This window comes from Alosa pseudoharengus, unplaced genomic scaffold (assembly GCF_046254945.1).
Source record: "Alosa pseudoharengus isolate Yale_2024_CS ecotype anadromous, Long Island Sound unplaced genomic scaffold, YU_APseudo_1.1 YU_APseudo_1.1_scf_24, whole genome shotgun sequence".
NCBI lineage: Eukaryota > Metazoa > Chordata > Actinopteri > Clupeiformes > Clupeidae > Alosa > Alosa pseudoharengus.
The window spans coordinates 8,825,373-8,844,507 of NW_027468689.1; the positions used below are offsets into that span (position 1 = coordinate 8,825,373).

Below are 19,135 nucleotides of genomic sequence, written 5' to 3' on the forward strand. Positions count from 1 at the left end.
TATAATATATGTGTGTGGCACTTACAATGACCAGAATAAATCCTTATGAATAAAGGTAGTGAAAATGCCCTAAAAACAGCTTAGGGTTCTAAGGGTTAAAATGTTAACAATGCTAACATGCTAACTTTGTTAACCATGCTAACTAGCTACAGTGGGTAGGAGTCATAGTTGATGAAAAGTGTTGACATAGTTGATGACAAGTTAAAAATTGTTGATAGACAGCTAGTGAATGTATATAGTTTAAAAGTTTAAAAGTTGAATGTAGATAGTTTAAAAATTGTTGATAGACAGCTAGTTTAATAGATAGATAGTTTAATGATAGTTTAAAAGTAGACCGTTTAAAAGTTGAATGTAAAAAGTTCAGTAGTTTAATGGGTTACATTGTTTAACAGTGGATTATTGTAGTGAGGACTTTTATTTTGAAACAGTTTTGGGCAGAGGAAACAGTTGAATAGGATGTGTAGTCTTAATTGACCCAGATTGTATGCTTAAAGCCTGAGGCTGCAGGTTGCCTGAACACCTGCCATAGGATTCTAATTGCTTAATGGCCGTATTATGATGTCATAATCGGCAATGTTAAGTCTATGGGGATTTTTTAAAAGTTTTTCTTTAATAGTTTAAAAAGTATAAAAGTTTCAAAGTTGAAAAGTCATACCAACCCGATCTGTTTGAAGACCTACGTTACAAAGTTTGAATGACGTTTCTAAGTTAAACTGTTCAAGAGAAATTGCGTACGGAAAAAGTGGTAAGCGGAATAATAATAATAAGAAGAAGTTGCCTAGGAAGAACAGTACAGTGCATTTTCATGCACTGTAATAAGAAGGAGTTGCCTAGGAAGAACAGTACAGTGCATTTTCATGCACTGTAATAACTCCCCTATTTGTCCCATAAGAGGAGAATCTTATTCTGAGAGACAATGCAGTTTACAACCACTTGCACACAGACTTTATATCCAATTGTATTTATTTTTGACTTGTGTGATATATGTTTATATTACTAATTGCTGCTGTAACACCCTCGTTTCCCTTTGAGGATGAATAAAGTAATCTATCTTTTCTTAAATGGCTCTTCAAAGAACTATCACCTTTAGGGTTCTTTGAAACACTACAAAAGGTTCTTCTTTGGCATTGTTCAGAAGAACCAGTTTTGGCAACATTCGTTTTTAGAGTGCATATTCTTTCACACAAGCTTACTTCACAGACCACTTGAAGGTACAAACAATACGTTTTGGTTGATTTGACCATCAGTTAACGTCAAAACAGGCACCTTACTTTGGATAGACAATAGCAATATATTATAGAAGAGATTAACGTCAAAAAATGTAGAATGGAGTAACTCAACATTAGGCACCTCCGATATGTTTAGTGTTCTAAAGATGTCAAATAGCTCGTTATAGTTACCAAAATTATAGCTAAGGAGCCAGATGTAAACACACATGGATAGCTATACAAGCTGTGCTTTCATTATACAACTAAACACGACAAAATACTTTTATAACCCTCGAGCCAGATTTTTTCTATGTGATCTCAATGGAGATACAGCTTTTGTTTGCACCTTCAACATGACATACCTGTTATCGCCCACAAATATCAACAAATATCCAAAAATGCCTGTATGTTTGTGTGAAAGAATAGCTTTAGAGAAAGAAATGAATAGCCTATCTGGTTATGTTTGCATCACTTTTTATTAAAATGGACACTTAAAAATCTCACTGTGAGGACAATGAAAGAAAGGTAAGGAAAAAGAATAGGCATCAAATTCAACTCAGCGTGTTTTACAACCAAATCAGAAATTAGAACAAAAACCCCACAAAAGAAGCAAGAAACATGCCCATCATAAGCTTTCGTACAACTAGTCATACTATAGTTCACATTTTAAGTATTGTCTGCATGTTCATGGCCTCTTGGGGTACTGTAACTTTTTCATTAACATCTCGACATGATCTTGAACCAACCTGAGATGGTCTAGCAAGTCAAGTATTTGATATGTTCACCAAAATGATTTATAAACTTTGTTATGTCAAACACAATCATGTTGTAGGCCTATGCCCTTTTCTGAAGAAAGACATTTCCAAGCATTTTGTATTGTATGGTATTGTAAAATGTGGGGATTTTGACCGTTGATATTTTTTTGCATTTTTGTGTGCACAGCTCTCAGTCTTTTTAAAGACTTTCATAGATTTTCATAGAGGTCTGTAAAACAGGAGGCAATTTTATAGTTCCATAAGTTTCCAGACGTGTCCAAGCACCCTGACTGCGGGCTACAGTTATTGAAACCATGCAGGATGTTCATTACGTAATGACAACTGAATATAGATATCTCACATTAAATACTGCCCTGAATGCCATTATGGTCCCTCAGACAAAGTAGGAAGCTGTGAACATGGAAGTCGGGCCCCCCGGTCTCTCAGCGGTCTCTGAGGCTCCTCAAAGTTCTTGTTCCCCTCTGAAGTTTAATCTGAATCACAGTACAAATGTAAGTCCCAATGAATCACAGTACAAATGTAAGTCCCAATTTAGTAAACAAAACAAAAAAACTCGGTGTAATTGCCAGTTATGTTTGTATCCTTCCAAACCCACCTTCCACCTTGTCACTGTAGGGCAAGCCTCATCTCCTTGCGAAGGTCATCAGGATTAAAACTGCAGGTATCAAATGCATCGCTCACAAACTCAGACACTCCTGGGCTGGCAGAGATATCATCTTCGGCCTGATACAAAGCAACAATTGACTCATGGTATTCAAAATACCACATACCTTAATCATACCATATCTCTATCTTAATTAACAGTTCAAGGCTCTGCTGCTAGATGTACCAGTTTTTTGTCTCAAAGATGTAGTCAACATTAAAGACAAAAATCACAACAAAGACAGAAAAACTTTTAAATGTTAGCTGTAAAAAATATGAATAAAAGAGTAATGTACCTCATTTGTCTTTGGGGTTGTCATTGTAATATGAGAAGTGGCAGACATCCTCTCTACACCAAAGAGTGTAATTAGTAGATAGTAAATAGTTATTATATTGCACTTATATTGTCAAAGTACACAATTTTAGTGAAATGGCTTACACGTTGGACAAAGCAAATCTACTGCTTGGCCTGTAAAGCAAAAGGCTGCAAACAAATAGTACCTCCAAGATGTACATCTTCTGGACCAATCACATCCGCTTCACTCTCTCTCTCGTGCACTGCTTGTTCCTTTGTTGCCGGTGACTGTAGCTGAGCTGACTGCTTGATCAGGGAGACTCGGTAGAAGTAATTCCTCCAGAATCTGTCCTCCTTTATACTGAACACAAAAGCTACAATTGTTGCTCTCCAAAATAGGTTTGAACTCAATCAATGTGAAATCAGACATCAACACACTAGCATGCAGCTCAACATACAGAGATGTGACATAGATGTGTCTGTACCATTGTGTTTTAATGTGTCTGTGCTGTAACACAAATTGCCTCTCGAGGACATCAATGTTTTTTTAAAGTCTGAAGAGAAAACTGGTGGAACTCTAGTGAAGAACTACAATAATATTAAGTAGACAGTAACTGTTTTGGGACCAGAGCAAAACGCATCTGGCTCAGTAGTTCATCTTCTTTTAGCATCACCAGAGCAACAGGGTACATCTCCTCAAAGTCAAAATGGAACTGGAGCCCGTCTGGGGGGTCGCATAGGAAGTTCCTGCGGTCCTGGAAGACATGCAAGGTTGTGACATGCAATTTGAGGAATGCTGAAAAACACTTGACTTGAAGTCATCCCTTGAAAATTTACTCAAGTAATCCAACAGAGATACTATCACTAGGTATGGAATAATGTATAGCATGACTTTCTGGGAAAATGTTCTGGAGATACTTTTTTTTTAACAAACTATTTATGATCACTATGGACATTTTGGATCTCCTAACGTTGGGATGGCCCGTTCAGTTCCATATAACATTCTGGAGAGCTGTGTGATAAAATAGTCACTCACCAATGATAGAGCAAGGATTAGTTGCTGAATGGTTTCTTCTTCACTGAAGCCCTCCCAAGGAGGTACTGCTAACTCTGGAAATATAGTTGCCATTAACATTCTAAGAACAATATAACACAAGAGATATTCTAGACTTACTGTCCCACCTAAATATAAAATAAAGGTACCCAAAGGTTGCGTATACTTTTGACAAGAGGGGGCTTGTGAATGATATATAAAACTACCAACAGAAATTGTAAACAAGGATCCTGTAAGGTTGAAGGCAACGGTCTGTGGTTAACTATTTTGTACGTTGTCCAGGTGCCTGTAGAGATATACATGACACAATGATAATTATCTTATTAGAATTCTCAATAACTTACCTACTGTTTTTGTGTGTTTTTCATGTAAAAACTTCTTGTGTTCTTTGTGAAAAGCTCCTATTATAGTCTGACCAAGACATCAAATTAGTGACATTAAATATGTGACATTACAGATTTCCAAAAGAAACAAAAAAAAAAATGTTGGAGCCGGTAAAGCCATTACCAAAGTGTCACCTTATCAATGATACCATCAATGCTGCCCTGGTCTACACTCCTCCAGATGGTCTCTGCTGTTACAGACACCGAGTCAGAGATATTCTTGGTGGCATTGCTTGCTAAACTGAGGAGGAATCCTGTGTAAAAACAGTTACAGAGAAGTAGACTATTACTGTAGCCCTCACGCGTTTGCTTGAGTGACAGACTGCGAATCGTCGATGTCCTATGCTTAATTAAAAGTAGGCCAAGTTAGACTATATAACAAGAACTTCCCAAAATGTCCAAATGCCCGAAAAACAATAGGCTAACAAATACAAGTTGGATATATTACTAAGTAAAACGTATACCACTCAGGCCTTCTTGTTGCTGGATGAACTGCTGAATGGATTCTTCCTTATTGCCATCGTCTGCGTTTAGCTCATTCTGTCGGATATCTTTGTCGCTGTCAGGCATCTGGTCATCTTTAATCTCTTCCAATTCATTTTCATTTGAACTATGCAAACCAAATAAGGAGCCCAAACCTTTCAACATTGCAGCATATACAATAAGAGACGCCAACGTGGCAACTGGATACTTTACGCGGTCTTCTTCGCAGTTTGCATTTAAACTTATCAGTTCCTTAGCCACAAGATAGTCGCGACCTCACTGGGATAAACAAACGTCACATGACCCGCACACTATTGGCTGAGTGTCTGTGAATGTCAAGAGTAGCCTACCTGTCCATGCAGTCAGAAGCCTATTAGGGCCTAATAGTAAAGTGTGGAGGACATCTTCACTTTTCGGTATCAAGAGAAAAAATATTTTCATCTCATCTCATAAACATAAAAGGCATTTAACTTCTCAAATGAACCACCCAAATATGCTATACACGCAGTCACTGATTACTGTACCAGATCAGAAAAAAAAACACCAAGAAAACATATTTAATATCAGTTTAATATTTGAAACATGCAACTTCCCAGTTGTCATTTCAATGATGGATAATCTGTTCCATGGGACACACTTATTCTTCAGGAAGCTGCAAAGAGAATTGGTATATTACACAGATGAAGGATTTTAAAGATGTGTTATACATGGTTAAAATGACCATCAAATCACTGTGTAAGTGAGCATCCATCTACAGGAAATATTTTTATTACAGACCAACACACTCACCAGCCCAAAGTCGTCAACATAAGTGTACTTCTGTTCTCGGTAATGGTGCCGCTTGGTCATGCATGTAAGGACAATCCAGTCACAAACAACTGTGACCTACAGATAATAACAAATAAAATCAAACTCACAGAAACAAATCATTAACATCTCAGGCTGCCAGGAACATTTTTGTCATTAAGGCTGTTCACACTGCATATGGTTCACACTGTATCACTGGTCAATGCTGCCTCCTGCTGGCGACGTAAATGATGCCGAGATGTTAATGCAGAGGGGTGTGGACTCATTATGGGAGGTCTTCCACATTGTGTATTATTTATTTTGTGTTGTGAGCATTGTGCATGTAGGTCTGAGTCAATTCAACAAACAAGTAATAGTGTCTCCTGACTATCACAAACTGGTGCCTTGTCATCCTGTTTCACTATAGTGCATGACCCCACTGTTCTTCCCTATGTATTACTTAATCATTGGTCTAACATAATCTCTCTCTCTCTCTCTGTCTGTCTCTCTCTCTCGTGTCTACAACACTTACCAAGCCGAGGAGAGCCAACCCAGCCCCTATGTTGAGCAGTGTTGGAACAATGTTAAATTTGCCAGCCTGGAATAAAATGAGATCAAATGGGTTTATAGAACATATTGTCCAAATTACTCTAATATTAAGTGATCACCAAAGCACTCTCACCTGTCCGAATACCATAATGTCAAAGCGAATTCCAGATCCCTTGATTAAAGTTCTCGTATCCTTATTGTCACTATCTTTATAATACTTTGCAAACCTATGAGAAGAGCAACAGCTTACTTAGATGTGAAATTCAGGTGACATTGTCATTGAATTTTATTATTTATATAATAATATTTATGATTATTATTATTATTATTATTATAGATTATTATAAAGACCTGAAATTATATCCTGGGGCCACTGTGTTTTCTGGGTCCTTGTTGTCGAGCCGCCGGAAGTTGTACCGTGGCACACACCAGCTGTATGGCATGTCTAGATCACAGTCCCATCTGATCTGCACCCCCATCACGCCACCCTGAGCAGAGAGGTCACTTAGGGAGGACATCACAGTAGTATAAGTATAAGTATATATACTCTTTTGATCCTGTGAGGGAAATTCGGTCTCTGCATTTATCCCAATCCGTGAATTAGTGAAACACACACAGCACACAGTGAGGTGAAGCACACACTAATCCCGGCGCAGTGAGCTGCCTGCATCAACAGCGGCGCTCGGGGAGAAGTGAGGGGTTAGGTGCATTGCTCAAGGGCACTTCAGCCATGCCTACTGGTCAGGGTTCGAACCGGCAACCCTCCGGTTACAGGTCCGAAGTGCTAACCAGTAGGCCACGGCTGCCCCATCAGCCCCATCTGATCTGCACCCCCATCACGCCACCCTGAGCAGAGAGAGGTCACTTAAGGAGGACATCACAGCCATCTCCGGTTTGGGACAACTCGGTGAAAACGAATGCATAGATAGTTAATTAACAGGCAGACACCAGAGCAGATCACCTGTGGACCCCATGTCACTCGATATCTAGAGGTAGGGTCATTCTAAGGGTTCTTATAATTTGTCTTTCTGTCTATCCTCCCTCCCTCCCTTCCTTCCTCCTTTCCTAACCCCTACTTCTAATTAATTTTGTGAAGGAAACGAGGAAGGAACGATAGGAGGATGGAAGAATGAAGGAGAAACAGATATGAGAGTTAAGATGTCCTGCTCACTCACGCATCACTTTTAAAGGAGAATTCCGGTGTGATATTGACCTAAAGTGTGTTGAAACATGATACCGAGTGTGAACGTATGCCTCATAGCCAATCTCGGCTTGTCCCCTGCACTCCAAAATCTGGCGCTAGTTAGCCGATGCTACCAACAGCTTTTTCAATGGTGGTGCTTCGGCATCGGGCTAGCCATGCAAATAAATCACTGTTTTACACCATTTACGAGGCTCAATGTATCTCCACACTTCATTGGTAGACTTCTGAGGGCCCTGACATTTAAAACGAGACATTGAGAAATTTGCTCGTGTTTCCTCGCGTATCGGCCCTTCCACCTCCCTCCTCGGTCCTTGCCTCCTCTGGTTGCAATTAGATAAATGAGACGTCCTTGATGACGTCGAGCTTTGAACGATTTCCGGGACACGAGCTCGAGGACTGAGGAGAGAGGCTGTATGCAAATAGAGCTTTGAAATGAGCCCCAAGTAGACATTCCACGCAATTTCTATCTCCTCATGATTTGCTAGAGCTCTGTATTTTTTGCGTACACTGTAAAAAGCCCGGATTACACAGCCATGGCTCTTTTAATGGGAAACAAACAATGTTGGGGCAACCTGCGCAACCTAAACAATAACAAACTGTGTGACGTTTCTCGGGGAGCACTGAAGGGAGGAGTGAACTCTGTTCAAATGTAATTGAAGTTGCTTTAGACAAAAGCATCTGCAGAGGAACATAAACATTCAAACACAACACCATTCAGCATCGCTTACCTTACCTTCAGGGGGCCTGTAAATGTGCATGTGCTGTACAAAAAAATCATTACATGAATGACGAAAGTGATAATAACATATCTCTTTTAGGTATCACTTTTGTCATGAAAGAGGAACAAGTCGCCACTTCAATTTTCACCAAGTGGATGACCCAACCTCCCCTCTACCCTACACATTCAAAATGCTTAAATTCATACATGAATGGCCATGGTCTGGAAGTCCTCTTCTGCCTCTTCCACAATGTCTTTGAGCCTGAAGATCGGGCATTCAGGGTCGGTAGAGCGGTTAAAGACACAGTGCTCCAAATAGGAGCTGTTTATATGTGGAAGGATGTTCCTTCTGCAATCGCAAAGACAAAATGATGTATTATTTATCACATGCTTAATGCTGTGTGAACAACTCTGTAGTTGAATTATCACTTCAAGTTCCATAAATAGAAAACAATTAAACATTTATTTACCAAACCAAATTTTGAGGCCATTTTGCTATGTTTGACATTACCAAACAATAGGTGTACCATCAGATTCCTGACATATCAGGGGGACTGCTTTTACTAACATATGGTCATTTTCAAGAGCTAAAGCAATGAATATGTCGACTAGTATCCTCCCCAAACACCCAAGGAAGCATATCCTTCCGGTTCTGGAGCAAGTCACCAAGAGAAAGATTTATTTCCCCCTAAGTCCATGTTAAACAAGCTCCACTTGTTGAAGCACACTCTAAATCAGGTAAAAGTTAGTCAATTTACGTACTTGTTAAAGCTGAACTTTGGAAATCGGATGTTATTCTTCACCAGCACTGTGAAGTTTTCTGCATCTGATAACATTGGAGGACTAGAGCAACATGAAAATATAGCCATCAGGTTTAAAACATGACATCAACACAACCACAACAAACCTCTCACTTCCCCTGCACTTCTGATTAAACAGAAGAATTCACCTTAATTTATCTGTCCTCCACATACACTGCATACCCTCGATCACACAAACAGACGATCACACAAACAGACTTACTTGGGTGGCTCATTGTCTCTTTCCAAGGGACACCAGGAAAAGATCTCACACGTTTTAACTGTGTGATTGAAGTTCACACATGTACCTGTCTGCACACCTATACAGAAAGTGAAGGAGCCGAAACAAATAACTTTTTAAAGGTTACTATACACCACACACGATAAAAGCCCATTCATAATATTCTGCCGTAAATTAAAATCTGTTTCGCTTACCATTGCTTCGCGGGCCTCTAAATCCAGCTTTGCAGTCCTTGTCAGAGGAGCAAATAGAAGCTACGCTTGGGATCTGAGTGGACAGAGTAGCCACCTTAGCTACACACAAACTATAAGCCCATCTTTAAAACTCAAGCGAATAAATGCATACATCAATAAGTTAATTTAAAGACAATGCTACTCATCACTGTGATTCATGCTCCCCGTCTGAAAAAGAGCTTTAATTGGCCTGCAATGCAGAGAATGGTTGTCCACTGCAAGCAACACATGACTTGGCAACTATCCTCCATCTTTAAAAAAAAATGCTTCTGGTGCTCTTGATAAACCATGTGAACATTCCAAGAGTTATCCCTGATGTACTTTGGACTCCCTGAGTCTGCATTACATACCCATCAAGCTAGTTGGACAATGTTTTACTAAAACGTCATCCCTGCCATAACAGTACCTCTGCACAGTGGGTCTGAGTTTGGTTCTGAGTCACAATCAGGTTTGTCAGCACAAAGAATGAGCTCTCCTCCTGAGAAAAAAAAACTGAGATCAGCTGATGTGTTGCTAACAAGCCTATGACCTGTAGCCTAATCTATGTAATTAATGTAACAGGTCATTTGAAAATCATAAAAACATTTCAACCAGCTGTATGTTTGGTACGAAAATGCTAATTGATTGAAAAATGTAAACTCTTCACAATGAAACATGGGGGTGCATCATCAGGATGGCACATCGTATTCTTTAGTGAGGAAAGCGGATAACTCAACACCATCAAGAGTCCACCCAAGGCGTGACATGTAGACCCACAGTAATAGATTTTGAGATCCAAAGTGATCTGGAGTTCAGAGTGAAGGATGTGGCGAATCTTGTGGTGTTGATTATAGCTTATACCTCGTCTTCATTATATCTTGATGGTACCTGTGGCGGAATTATGTAGTCAGCAACGTCCCAAATCCGGAGGCCAAGGTCAGACGTGTTTGTCAGAGCAATTCCCTTCACCTTGGTGGTAACTGAACTGAGAATGGAGTCTGTATCTTGGTAACCTTTATTCAATACGCAGACATACCTGTGCGTAAAACAGATGGTAGGTGAATAACTTTCCGGTTTCAAGGCACACATGCAATGTCAAGTTAGATTACGATTGTCTTCGAGTTAAATACAAGTAGATCATTTTGCAAATATAAACTATGTGTGTGTAGATTTGTAACATGCAAGCAACACTCACCCGATTATATAGGCAATTACTAAAGCCTGGGTAATGCGATTGATTGCTCCAACTTTCTTACTTCGTATAACCAATATTTTCGATGTCGAATAGTCAAAAAAACACTGACAGATTGATACGCAACAATTGTTGTCTTTAGCAAGAGTCATTGTTCCAACATCTATCTTCAAGCATCCAAACGTGAAGTTTCAGTCCTGTCACCTTCCCTTTCTCGGCTGCACACCCAATCAATCACGACTCCACAAACAACCCGAATCCGACGTGTTCCCTCATTAAACCAGCGTATTGTTTGGACATATTAATGCAGAGGAACCGTGAAGTCGCCTGTAGGCTAATGCTCGTGTCGTTAGGATATGGCTTGATGAAACTGTCCGAGATTTGGAAATGGCCTCGGGAAAAAGCGTCATCTCCACCTCTTCACGTCTGTTTATTGCGTTAGTCACATGAGAGTGGAGACGGGTTCATCACACTAAATCACGAGTAATTCACAACTCTGAAAGCAATAAGTGTAACCTTAGTTTAAACTGGTTTTCGTTAAGTAGTGCTGAATACAGTGCCCAGTGTCTGATGACACATTTAAATCGAGAGGAAGTTTTTGCCTGTAGTCAGTTCCGTGGGCGAGTCTACTAGAATTGTGGTTGTTGGATTAGGCTATGCACTTTTAGAAAGGGCCTTGCGCTGGGTTAGCATGGTTTACTTTTGCTATAATCCTTTTTCTTTTCTTTTTTTTTTAAGAGAACGACATGAGCGCACTTCGAGGTTAGCCGAGTAGCCTATGCTTTTCTTGGCTTTCATGGATGGGCCTTTGATGGCTTGTGGCCCTCACTGATTGCCTCACACATTTCAGCTTCTGAAGTGTTTATAATGTTACAAAATTCAGGAGTGTATTACATTTGGACACAGCCACAAATACATGGGCAGTAACATACAGGAATGTAAAAACATAATGTGTGAACAAAGCAGCTTCATTAGTAGTAAAATGGCAGCCTGAAGCAAGATTACTATGTCATTTCCATGCTGTCCAGTTTATATAAAAACTACATGAATAAACAGTTCCATCGTTATAATTACATAGAACAATAGGCCACAACACCATCCTCTGTTGCAGCTGCACTGATTCACAAAAAGAGTCTGAGGATCTTAGGCTTAAAGGGCTGAAGCGTGCTGCCATCCATGCTTTTGACCATCTCCTGGGCACTGAGGATTATCTGATGGGCCTCATCGAAGAGCTCTGGACCAATCGCTGCCCGCACTCGGTTCCTCCAGCCACTCAGTTTGGGTCTCTTCTCAAACACGTCCAGACCCGAGCCCACAGGCTGCAGGGGAAAAGAGTACAACCTCAAAATCTGATCGATAAAATAAATGCTGTTTGCCTACCATATTGGTGTAGCAGGATCATAGTAGGCCAGCGCTGACGCGTTCAATCACAGTGAACCATGAAGACAAGTGAGGACATAATTGAGTGTCACCAGATAGTCTATTAGAGGGGTTTGAGAGGAGCCATTGCAAAATATTTTAAAAAGGTAAACTTCTTTTTTCTCTCGGATGGACTAAGGCTCTGTATTTTGACAAGAATACGCTGTGGCTCTACAAAAATCGTCAACAATGATCTAGATTACTGCCACTCTGGGCCAAAGCTTCCAAAAACAGCGCGGCATTCAAAGTGTTAAAACCAGACAACCCAAATGACTGTCTACTCCTTTGTTATACTGCTAGATATGTTTTCAAATGGCTGTATTGGATTGTGATATTCAGAGCATGCTGATGGGTGAAAGAGACACATAAGTTTAGAAAGGTTTATTCTTCAGACTCATACCTGCATGATCTCCACAATGGCAACAAGATCAGCCAGGGAAATGTCATTTCCAGCTATGAAAGGCCTGTCTTGGAGGAATTTCTCCTCAATAAGTTGAAGAGACCCATCAAGATCTTCCAAAGCTGCAGCCATCTTATCTTTAGGTACCTCCTCCCCTAACATTTTGGGAATCATGAGCTAAAGATAAAGGACATAGGAAGGATCATGAACCTGAAAATCTGTGTTAAAATGCTATTTTTGAAGGGGGTAAGAGAGCAGTTGCGTTTTACGCATGGTCAACAAAAGTATTCAATAGGCTTAGTAGAACATGGACACCCTTATGAGGTCTGCAACGTTTTGAACAACTAACTGTTACTGGATTACAACTTGGCGTATGTCCATACTTACTCTAAGCCAGAACACTCTGGTACCGTGCATCCGTACAGCTGTGTGTTGCCAAGAGAGGTACTCATTCACACGCGCACGCTTCTGTATATCGGTGGGATACCAGTGGTCTGGAGTTTGGAACTTTTCTGACAAGTACATCATGATTGCAATGCTATAGAATGGGGAAAAGAATATGGTGATTTGGCCATGTCCAAAGTGACATACAAATAACAACAATAATAGTTCAAATTTAACAGTAAACTATTTCAAAAGTTGATAAGACTATACATTGAGGAGAATAGCAATAATAAACAACAATGTTAATTCAATCAAAAGCCTAATGAAAAATAAATAAATAATAAATTGCCCTAATGTGGGACACAGTGGGTGTTCTTCCCCAAACTAGGCTAATGAATGTCAGTGAAACTATGGGAAAGCTAAAGGTAGGGTGATCAAAATTGGATGTGGACTTAATGTGTTGCCCTAACACAGATATGACAGAAGTCCGAAAAGCAAAAAATGTCCCACACCCTATGCGTTGATAGTGATCACTTCTCGTATTTGACCAAATGTGACACTTACATAATGGTAGAGTGCTCAAAAGCCAGGCTAGCCTACAGCTCGCTCAACGGAAGCATTTGGTGGAAATATTTAAAGTAGGCCTACAATAGACAGGACTAGACCACAAATCATGAGAAATTAATGAGCTGATAATCTATTTATACCACTACCTTTCAGCCAAGTAAAATTCTCCATCGCGCATGGCAGGGACTTTCCTCATCATGTTGATTTTCCCATATTCGTCCCCATACTGCTCTCCTGATAAACCATGCAGACCGTCAGTGTGTTGGAGAGAAAAGTGTAGACATAGGCTACGCTACCTCTCCAAAATTCATGTTTCAAATTGAAGCGGCAACATTTACAGTCAACATAGCGTTTTAAGCAACAACATGAATTCACGTAGTAACCTACCTGCAAAGAGCGTAATCTTTTTAAAGTCAAACTTTATATTGTTTATCTTCGCGAAAATGTACACTGATCGAGCTGGCTGTGAGAAAAGATCCAGGTAAAGCTCCAAAGCCATTTTCAAAACGTGAAAATTAGATTCGATCTCAGCTAGTTTAAGCTGCAGCCAGGGGCTTCTCGCTAGTTTTGATTCAAAACCCCTCCCTAATTGCACTGAAAAAGTTCATACACAGGGCAGCAGCCTGTAGATGGCACAACACATCGCCAGCAACGTCCCAAATCCGGAGGCCAAGGTCAGACGTGTTTGTCAGAGCAATTCCCTTCACCTTGGTGGTAACTGAACTGAGAATGGAGTCTGTATCTTGGTAACCTTTATTCAATACGCAGACATACCTGTGCGTAAAACAGATGGTAGGTGAATAACTTTCCGGTTAAGGCACACATGCAATGTCAAGTTAGATTACGATTGTCTTCGAGTTAAATACAAGTAGATCATTTTGCAAATATAAACTATTTGTGTGTAGATTTGTAACCTGCAAGCAACACTCACCCGATTATATAGGCAATTACTAAAGCCTGGGTAATGCGATTGATTGCTCCAACTTTCTTACTTCGTATAACCAATATTTTCGATGTCGAATAGTCAAAAAAACACTGACAGATTGATACGCAACAATTGTTGTCTTTAGCAAGAGTCATTGTTCCAACATCTATCTTCTTCAAGCATCCAAACGTGAAGTTTCAGTCCTGTCACCTTCCCTTTCTCGGCTGCACACCCAATCAATCACGACTCCACAAACAACCCGAATCCGACGTGTTCCCTCATTAAACCAGCGTATTGTTTGGACATATTAATGCAGAGGAACCGTGAAGTCGCCTGTAGGCTAATGCTCGTGTCGTTAGGATATGGCTTGATGAAACTGTCCGAGATTTGGAAATGGCCTCGGGGAAAAGCGTCATCTCAACCTCTTCACGTCTGTTTATTGCGTTAGTCACATGAGAGTGGACATAGACGGGTTCATCACACTAAATCACGAGTAATTCACAACAATTCACAAAGTGTAACCTTAGTTTAAACTGGTTTTCGTAGTGCTGAATAAAGTGCCCAGTGTCTGATGACACATTTAAATCGAGAGGAAGTTTTTGCCTGTAGTCAGTTCCGTGGGCGAGTCTACTAGAATTGTGGTTGTTGGATTAGGCTATGCACTTTTAGAAAGGGCCTTGCGCTGGGTTAGCATGGTTTACTTTTACTATAATCCTTTTTCTTTTCTTTTTTATTTTAAGAGAACGACATGAGCGCACTTCGAGGTTAGCCGAGTAGCCTATGCTTTTCTTGGCTTTCATGGATGGGCCTTTGATGGCTTGTGGCCCTCACTGATTGCCTCACACATTTCAGCTTCTGAAGTGTTTATAATTTTACAAAATTCAGGAGTGTATTACATTTGGACACAGCCACAAATACATGGGCAGTAACATACAGGAATGTAAAAACATAATGTGTGAACAAAGCAGCTTCATTAGTAGTAAAATGGCAGCCTGAAGCAAGATTACTGTCATTTCCATGCTGTCCAGTTTATATAAAAACTACATGAATAAACAGTTCCATCGTTATAATTACATAGAACAATAGGCCACAACACCATCCTCTGTTGCAGCTGCACTGATTCACAAAAAGAGTCTGAGGATCTTAGGCTTAAAGGGCTGAAGCGTGCTGCCATCCATGCTTTTGACCATCTCCTGGGCACTGAGGATTATCTGATGGGCCTCATCGAAGAGCTCTGGACCAATCGCTGCCCGCACTCGGTTCCTCCAGTCACTCAGTTTGGGTCTCTTCTCAAACACGTCCAGACCCGAGCCCACAGGCTGCAGGGGAAAAGAGTACAACCTCAAAATCTGATCGATAAAATAAATGCTGTTTGCCTACCATATTGGTGTAGCAGGATCATAGTAGGCCAGCGCTGACGCGTTCAATCACAGTGAACCATGAAGACAAGTGAGGACATAATTGAGTGTCACCAGATAGTCTATTAGAGGGGTTTGAGAGGAGCCATTGCAAAATATTTTAAAAAGATAAACTTCTTTTTTCTCTCGGATGGACTAAGGCTCTGTATTTTGACAAGAATAAGCTGTGGCTCTACAAAAATAAATAAAAACTCTGGGCCAAAGTGGGTGTTATAACGTAGGCTACACACTTTTGCTGGAACACGATTCCATCCCCCACACTTTTTGTCAGATTAAAATGAAAGTAAAATATGGAAATAAACGCTCCCGTAAAGAGTTGGAACCGTATCTACAACGCACACACAAAGAGACACAAATAGGTCTGTTGATTTTATTGAACGGTCATCCAGCCAATCACATCAAGTTAGCCAGTGAAGAACCTGACGGCTCTGATCAAATTCAAAGTGTGCATCTTTCAACATGTGCTGCTGTTTGTGCAGAAAGACCTTTGGCTACTGTTCTCAGAGCATTATGCTTTCTCTGTCTATGATCTGCAGCTTTTCTCAAACTATGGGCCTCCTCAACAATTAGCCTATTGGTCCACGTTGCCGCGAAATTAAGTTATGCCTAGTGCTTCACACATCTGATCTGATTACACTGCCAATGTGCGTGTCGTAGTGCTATGTCTTAAATACTGTAACGATTTGATAACGAACCACACATTTGTTCAAAAGATTTATTCACTAAGATCGGGAGCAGGGACATAGACTAAGACACAGAACACAAGCACACAGGGCAGGTCAAGTAGACACACACACTACACATACAGGGGAGGACGCAGCCTCCCACACAAAAAGGATCACACACGAGAGAGAACTAAAAGGGAAACATGTTACAATAAGGACGCCAACATTACACTCAAAACTAAGGAGAATTAACGACATAAACCCCCCAAATGTTCGCTTTCGTATCCCAGGATGCCCTGCGCGGGAGAACGCCAACACTGTCTTTTGCGCCGACGTTACAATACGATCGCGTTCCATTTAGAACATCTTATTTTGATCTTACAAACGGAGGCGTCAAGACACATTTGAGTTCTACATCTGAAAATTAAGATTTCCAGCATGTAGAACTCAAATAGAACGCTTAGAGCGCTCATGCAATGTGTGTGTCCCTGCAGCAAGTGAAACTGGAGGTAACGTGGGCTAGAAGCAACAATAGTTTAAACAACAACGTGGCTTCCTGTATCAATGGAAAAAGCATATAGACTGCTAATCATAATCTTTAAATTGACATTAATTAAGCTGGCTATATGCAACACAATTTATTTATATTCCCTTTGTTTGGGTAGACTTCAAACGTTTTTGAATTTGAGCTTACAGTTCTGTCACTATTATGTGTCCTTTACATTTATTTAATATTAGTGATACCTCGAAATTAGGCTGCTGTCTGTTAGGGCAATTTATTGTAGCCTGCTAACCCATATGCACAAAACATAATTTCTGAAATGATTTTTTGATTTATAACATGAGATATGTCTCCATGTAGGGTAGTGTCAAATAGTGAAGTGACAGCAGGTATATCATGTAGGCCTACATGTCACATGAGCCACACATATATGAGGGGCGCTGCTTCTTCTGTCCCTCCCAAACTGCATTAAAATGGTGTGTTTAGCAATCAGAATTTCAAATTTTTTACGGGGTAGAAACTGCCGGACACCAATATAGTCCGCACCCCTCTCTGAAAATACTTACAACGTCCCTGTAGGGAGTTATTTATAATTTCATTTCATTTTCCTATCCCACAACCCCCACACTTTTAAAAAGCTTGATACGCCCCTGCTGAGGGGTCAGAAGAATGGTGACGCTGTGACGTGATTAGATACAAATGTATAGACCTCTGAAGTTCGCCTACAAAAAAGCTGCCATCTTTGACATCCGGTATCTGGCGATTTTTCCTATGGGAAAATAACATGGGGATTTTGAATAATCGCACCTGTTAAAGTCTCGTGGGGATGAAAAAGTCTGAAATGCAGACGTTTTCCTGAACACACTTTTGTCCTCTGCCTTCGAGTGGATACTGTGATCTCCGGCAAGTGAAGGCGGCACACTTAGATGTTTGCTACTCCAGAGCTAACTTGCAATGCAATTTGCCATAGGTAGTTAGCTTCAATTAACAACCGGATCTCCTTATATGGGCAAAGATGGCCGTTTTGGATCTTTTTTGTAGGCGAACTTCAGAGGTCTATTAAGACTATACCATAGACATACCATAGACATTCTCTGACGATACTTTAAATAAATCTTGCATTTTGGTTATTTGTCCGCAGCAGGGGCGCCACCCATACTATGTGGCCGACGGACGCAAAATGTGTCCAAATTATTCCCATTATTCTGTTATATCTATTATTGCTCACAGAGTAGGCCTACTTATCACACATATCACTTGGAAGAGCGGATCTTTCCACTGATATTAGCGGCTATAGGTGCTGTGATAAACTGTTCGTGAGAAAATAACTATTAATAACGGACATGAAATTTAGTCCACACATAGCAAACCAGATATCAAAATAAACACCAGACATGAGGTCAAAGCATTCCTCTGTAAGCCAATCATCCTGTTTAGAAATAGTAGCAAATTTCTGCATGCTTTGGGCTGAAATTCTAATGTAACTGCAGCCCAAAATAACTTGCTTTCCAAATCAAAGAATCAAAAGTTGGTCATGGCATGCACAGATCAAAACTGTGCTTTTGAATAGATACCAGCATGCTTCAGGTGACATGGATGCAGACACAACATTTTCCTTAATATAAAGGCTGACATAAGATAAATATGCAAGATTATATCATACTTTCCCAGATATGGGACTGTCTCGAAAACAATATAGCCTAGCATTATAAAGAGCCCTTTCCAAAACGCTATAAATCCATTTTTGAAAAAATTGATGTCATGTTATTTAATTGTAATTTTCCAGGTAATATCAATAAAAGTGCATTGTGTTGTTTTGATTCAGTAAATAACAATTACAGTTCCGAAAACCAAAATAAAAAAATGATTATGAAAATGCTTTAAAATTGAGCATAAGTGTTTAGCTAAACTCGTTTATATGGCCCTTACAATGGCTAAGATAGCTTATACAGTAAAATAACACTGAAAATAGCCGAGGTCTCAAAGGACTAATATATGTGATATACTACAGTGGGTAGCCTACTATTAATTAATCCCCCCCCATCTTCTGGTGGCGCCACTGATCCGCAGGAGCTAAGCTACATTCCGCTTTTCATCACAAGATGGTAATCGAACGCCTCAGATTATAAGTAAAGTCAATTGTGTGAGTTTGTTTTGTTTGCTAGGTTCAGATTTTCACACTCTCAGCTGAATATAGTAGTTTATACAGGCAGGTTTTGTAATACGCTAATTTAGTCATGCACTGGGTCTATTTTATACAACACTCTTTCAATGCTTCCCACACAAATAAAACAAGGAATTTGTCCAGATAG

General features: G+C 40.1%; 3 protein-coding genes across 4 annotated transcripts; all 3 read right to left on the reverse strand.

Moving 5' to 3' along the window:
• Window positions 1-1,665: 1,665 nt before the first annotated feature.
• Window positions 1,666-5,143, reverse strand: LOC143141905 (synapse-associated protein 1-like). Of its 2 annotated transcripts, none has more exons than XR_012990821.1 (9): window positions 4,823-5,143; window positions 4,494-4,612; window positions 4,320-4,386; window positions 3,958-4,031; window positions 3,537-3,676; window positions 3,128-3,282; window positions 2,923-2,975; window positions 2,580-2,639; window positions 1,666-2,457 (listed from the first exon to the last, which is right to left on the reverse strand). XR_012990821.1 is itself a non-coding variant. In XM_076302585.1 (9 exons), exons 1-8 carry the CDS (start codon window positions 5,004-5,006, stop codon window positions 2,591-2,593), a joined length of 909 nt encoding a protein of 302 aa, XP_076158700.1. In that variant the 5' UTR covers window positions 5,007-5,138; the 3' UTR covers window positions 1,666-2,457; window positions 2,580-2,590. The 2 variants fall into 2 exon arrangements, 1 of the variants encoding a protein (XP_076158700.1); XM_076302585.1 differs by having other exon boundaries at window positions 2,580-2,707; window positions 4,823-5,138.
• A 250-nt stretch (window positions 5,144-5,393) lies between these two features.
• p2rx4a (purinergic receptor P2X, ligand-gated ion channel, 4a) lies at window positions 5,394-11,339 on the reverse strand. The gene is made up of 12 exons (XM_076303052.1): window positions 10,547-11,339; window positions 10,240-10,387; window positions 9,779-9,850; window positions 9,334-9,406; window positions 9,122-9,218; window positions 8,861-8,941; window positions 8,306-8,447; window positions 6,528-6,664; window positions 6,310-6,403; window positions 6,160-6,225; window positions 5,631-5,726; window positions 5,394-5,493 (listed from the first exon to the last, which is right to left on the reverse strand). Exons 1-12 carry the CDS (start codon window positions 10,693-10,695, stop codon window positions 5,479-5,481), a joined length of 1,170 nt encoding a protein of 389 aa, XP_076159167.1. The 5' UTR covers window positions 10,696-11,339; the 3' UTR covers window positions 5,394-5,478.
• Window positions 11,340-11,544: 205 nt separating this feature from the next.
• gstt1b (glutathione S-transferase theta 1b) lies at window positions 11,545-13,912 on the reverse strand. The gene is made up of 5 exons (XM_076303053.1): window positions 13,701-13,912; window positions 13,460-13,547; window positions 12,750-12,900; window positions 12,363-12,539; window positions 11,545-11,862 (listed from the first exon to the last, which is right to left on the reverse strand). The coding sequence occupies exons 1-5, from the start codon at window positions 13,810-13,812 to the stop codon at window positions 11,665-11,667; spliced, it is 726 nt and encodes a 241-aa protein (XP_076159168.1). The 5' UTR covers window positions 13,813-13,912; the 3' UTR covers window positions 11,545-11,664.
• Between the last annotated feature and the right edge of the window lie 5,223 nt (window positions 13,913-19,135).

Excerpts from the sequence above, each read along its gene's own strand:
- LOC143141905 (XM_076302585.1), bottom strand. The coding sequence starts at position 5,006 with ATGTTGAAAGGTTTGGGCTCCTTATTTGGTTTGCATAGTTCAAATGAA. Across the intron at positions 4,387-4,493 it reads TTGATGGTATCATTGATAAG|ACTATAATAGGAGCTTTTCA; the intron begins GTGACACTTTGG and ends TGTCTTGGTCAG. Across the intron at positions 3,677-3,957 it reads TAATCCTTGCTCTATCATTG|GACCGCAGGAACTTCCTATG; the intron begins GTGAGTGACTAT and ends CATGTCTTCCAG.
- p2rx4a (XM_076303052.1), bottom strand. The coding sequence starts at position 10,695 with ATGACTCTTGCTAAAGACAACAATTGTTGCGTATCAATCTGTCAGTGT. Across the intron at positions 10,388-10,546 it reads GTAATTGCCTATATAATCGG|GTATGTCTGCGTATTGAATA; the intron begins GTGAGTGTTGCT and ends TTTTACGCACAG. Across the intron at positions 8,942-9,121 it reads AGAGACAATGAGCCACCCAA|TCCTCCAATGTTATCAGATG; the intron begins GTAAGTCTGTTT and ends ATGTTGCTCTAG.
- gstt1b (XM_076303053.1), bottom strand. The coding sequence starts at position 13,812 with ATGGCTTTGGAGCTTTACCTGGATCTTTTCTCACAGCCAGCTCGATCA. Across the intron at positions 13,548-13,700 it reads AAAGATTACGCTCTTTGCAG|GAGAGCAGTATGGGGACGAA; the intron begins GTAGGTTACTAC and ends ATGGTTTATCAG. Across the intron at positions 11,863-12,362 it reads CCATTGTGGAGATCATGCAG|CCTGTGGGCTCGGGTCTGGA; the intron begins GTATGAGTCTGA and ends TTTCCCCTGCAG.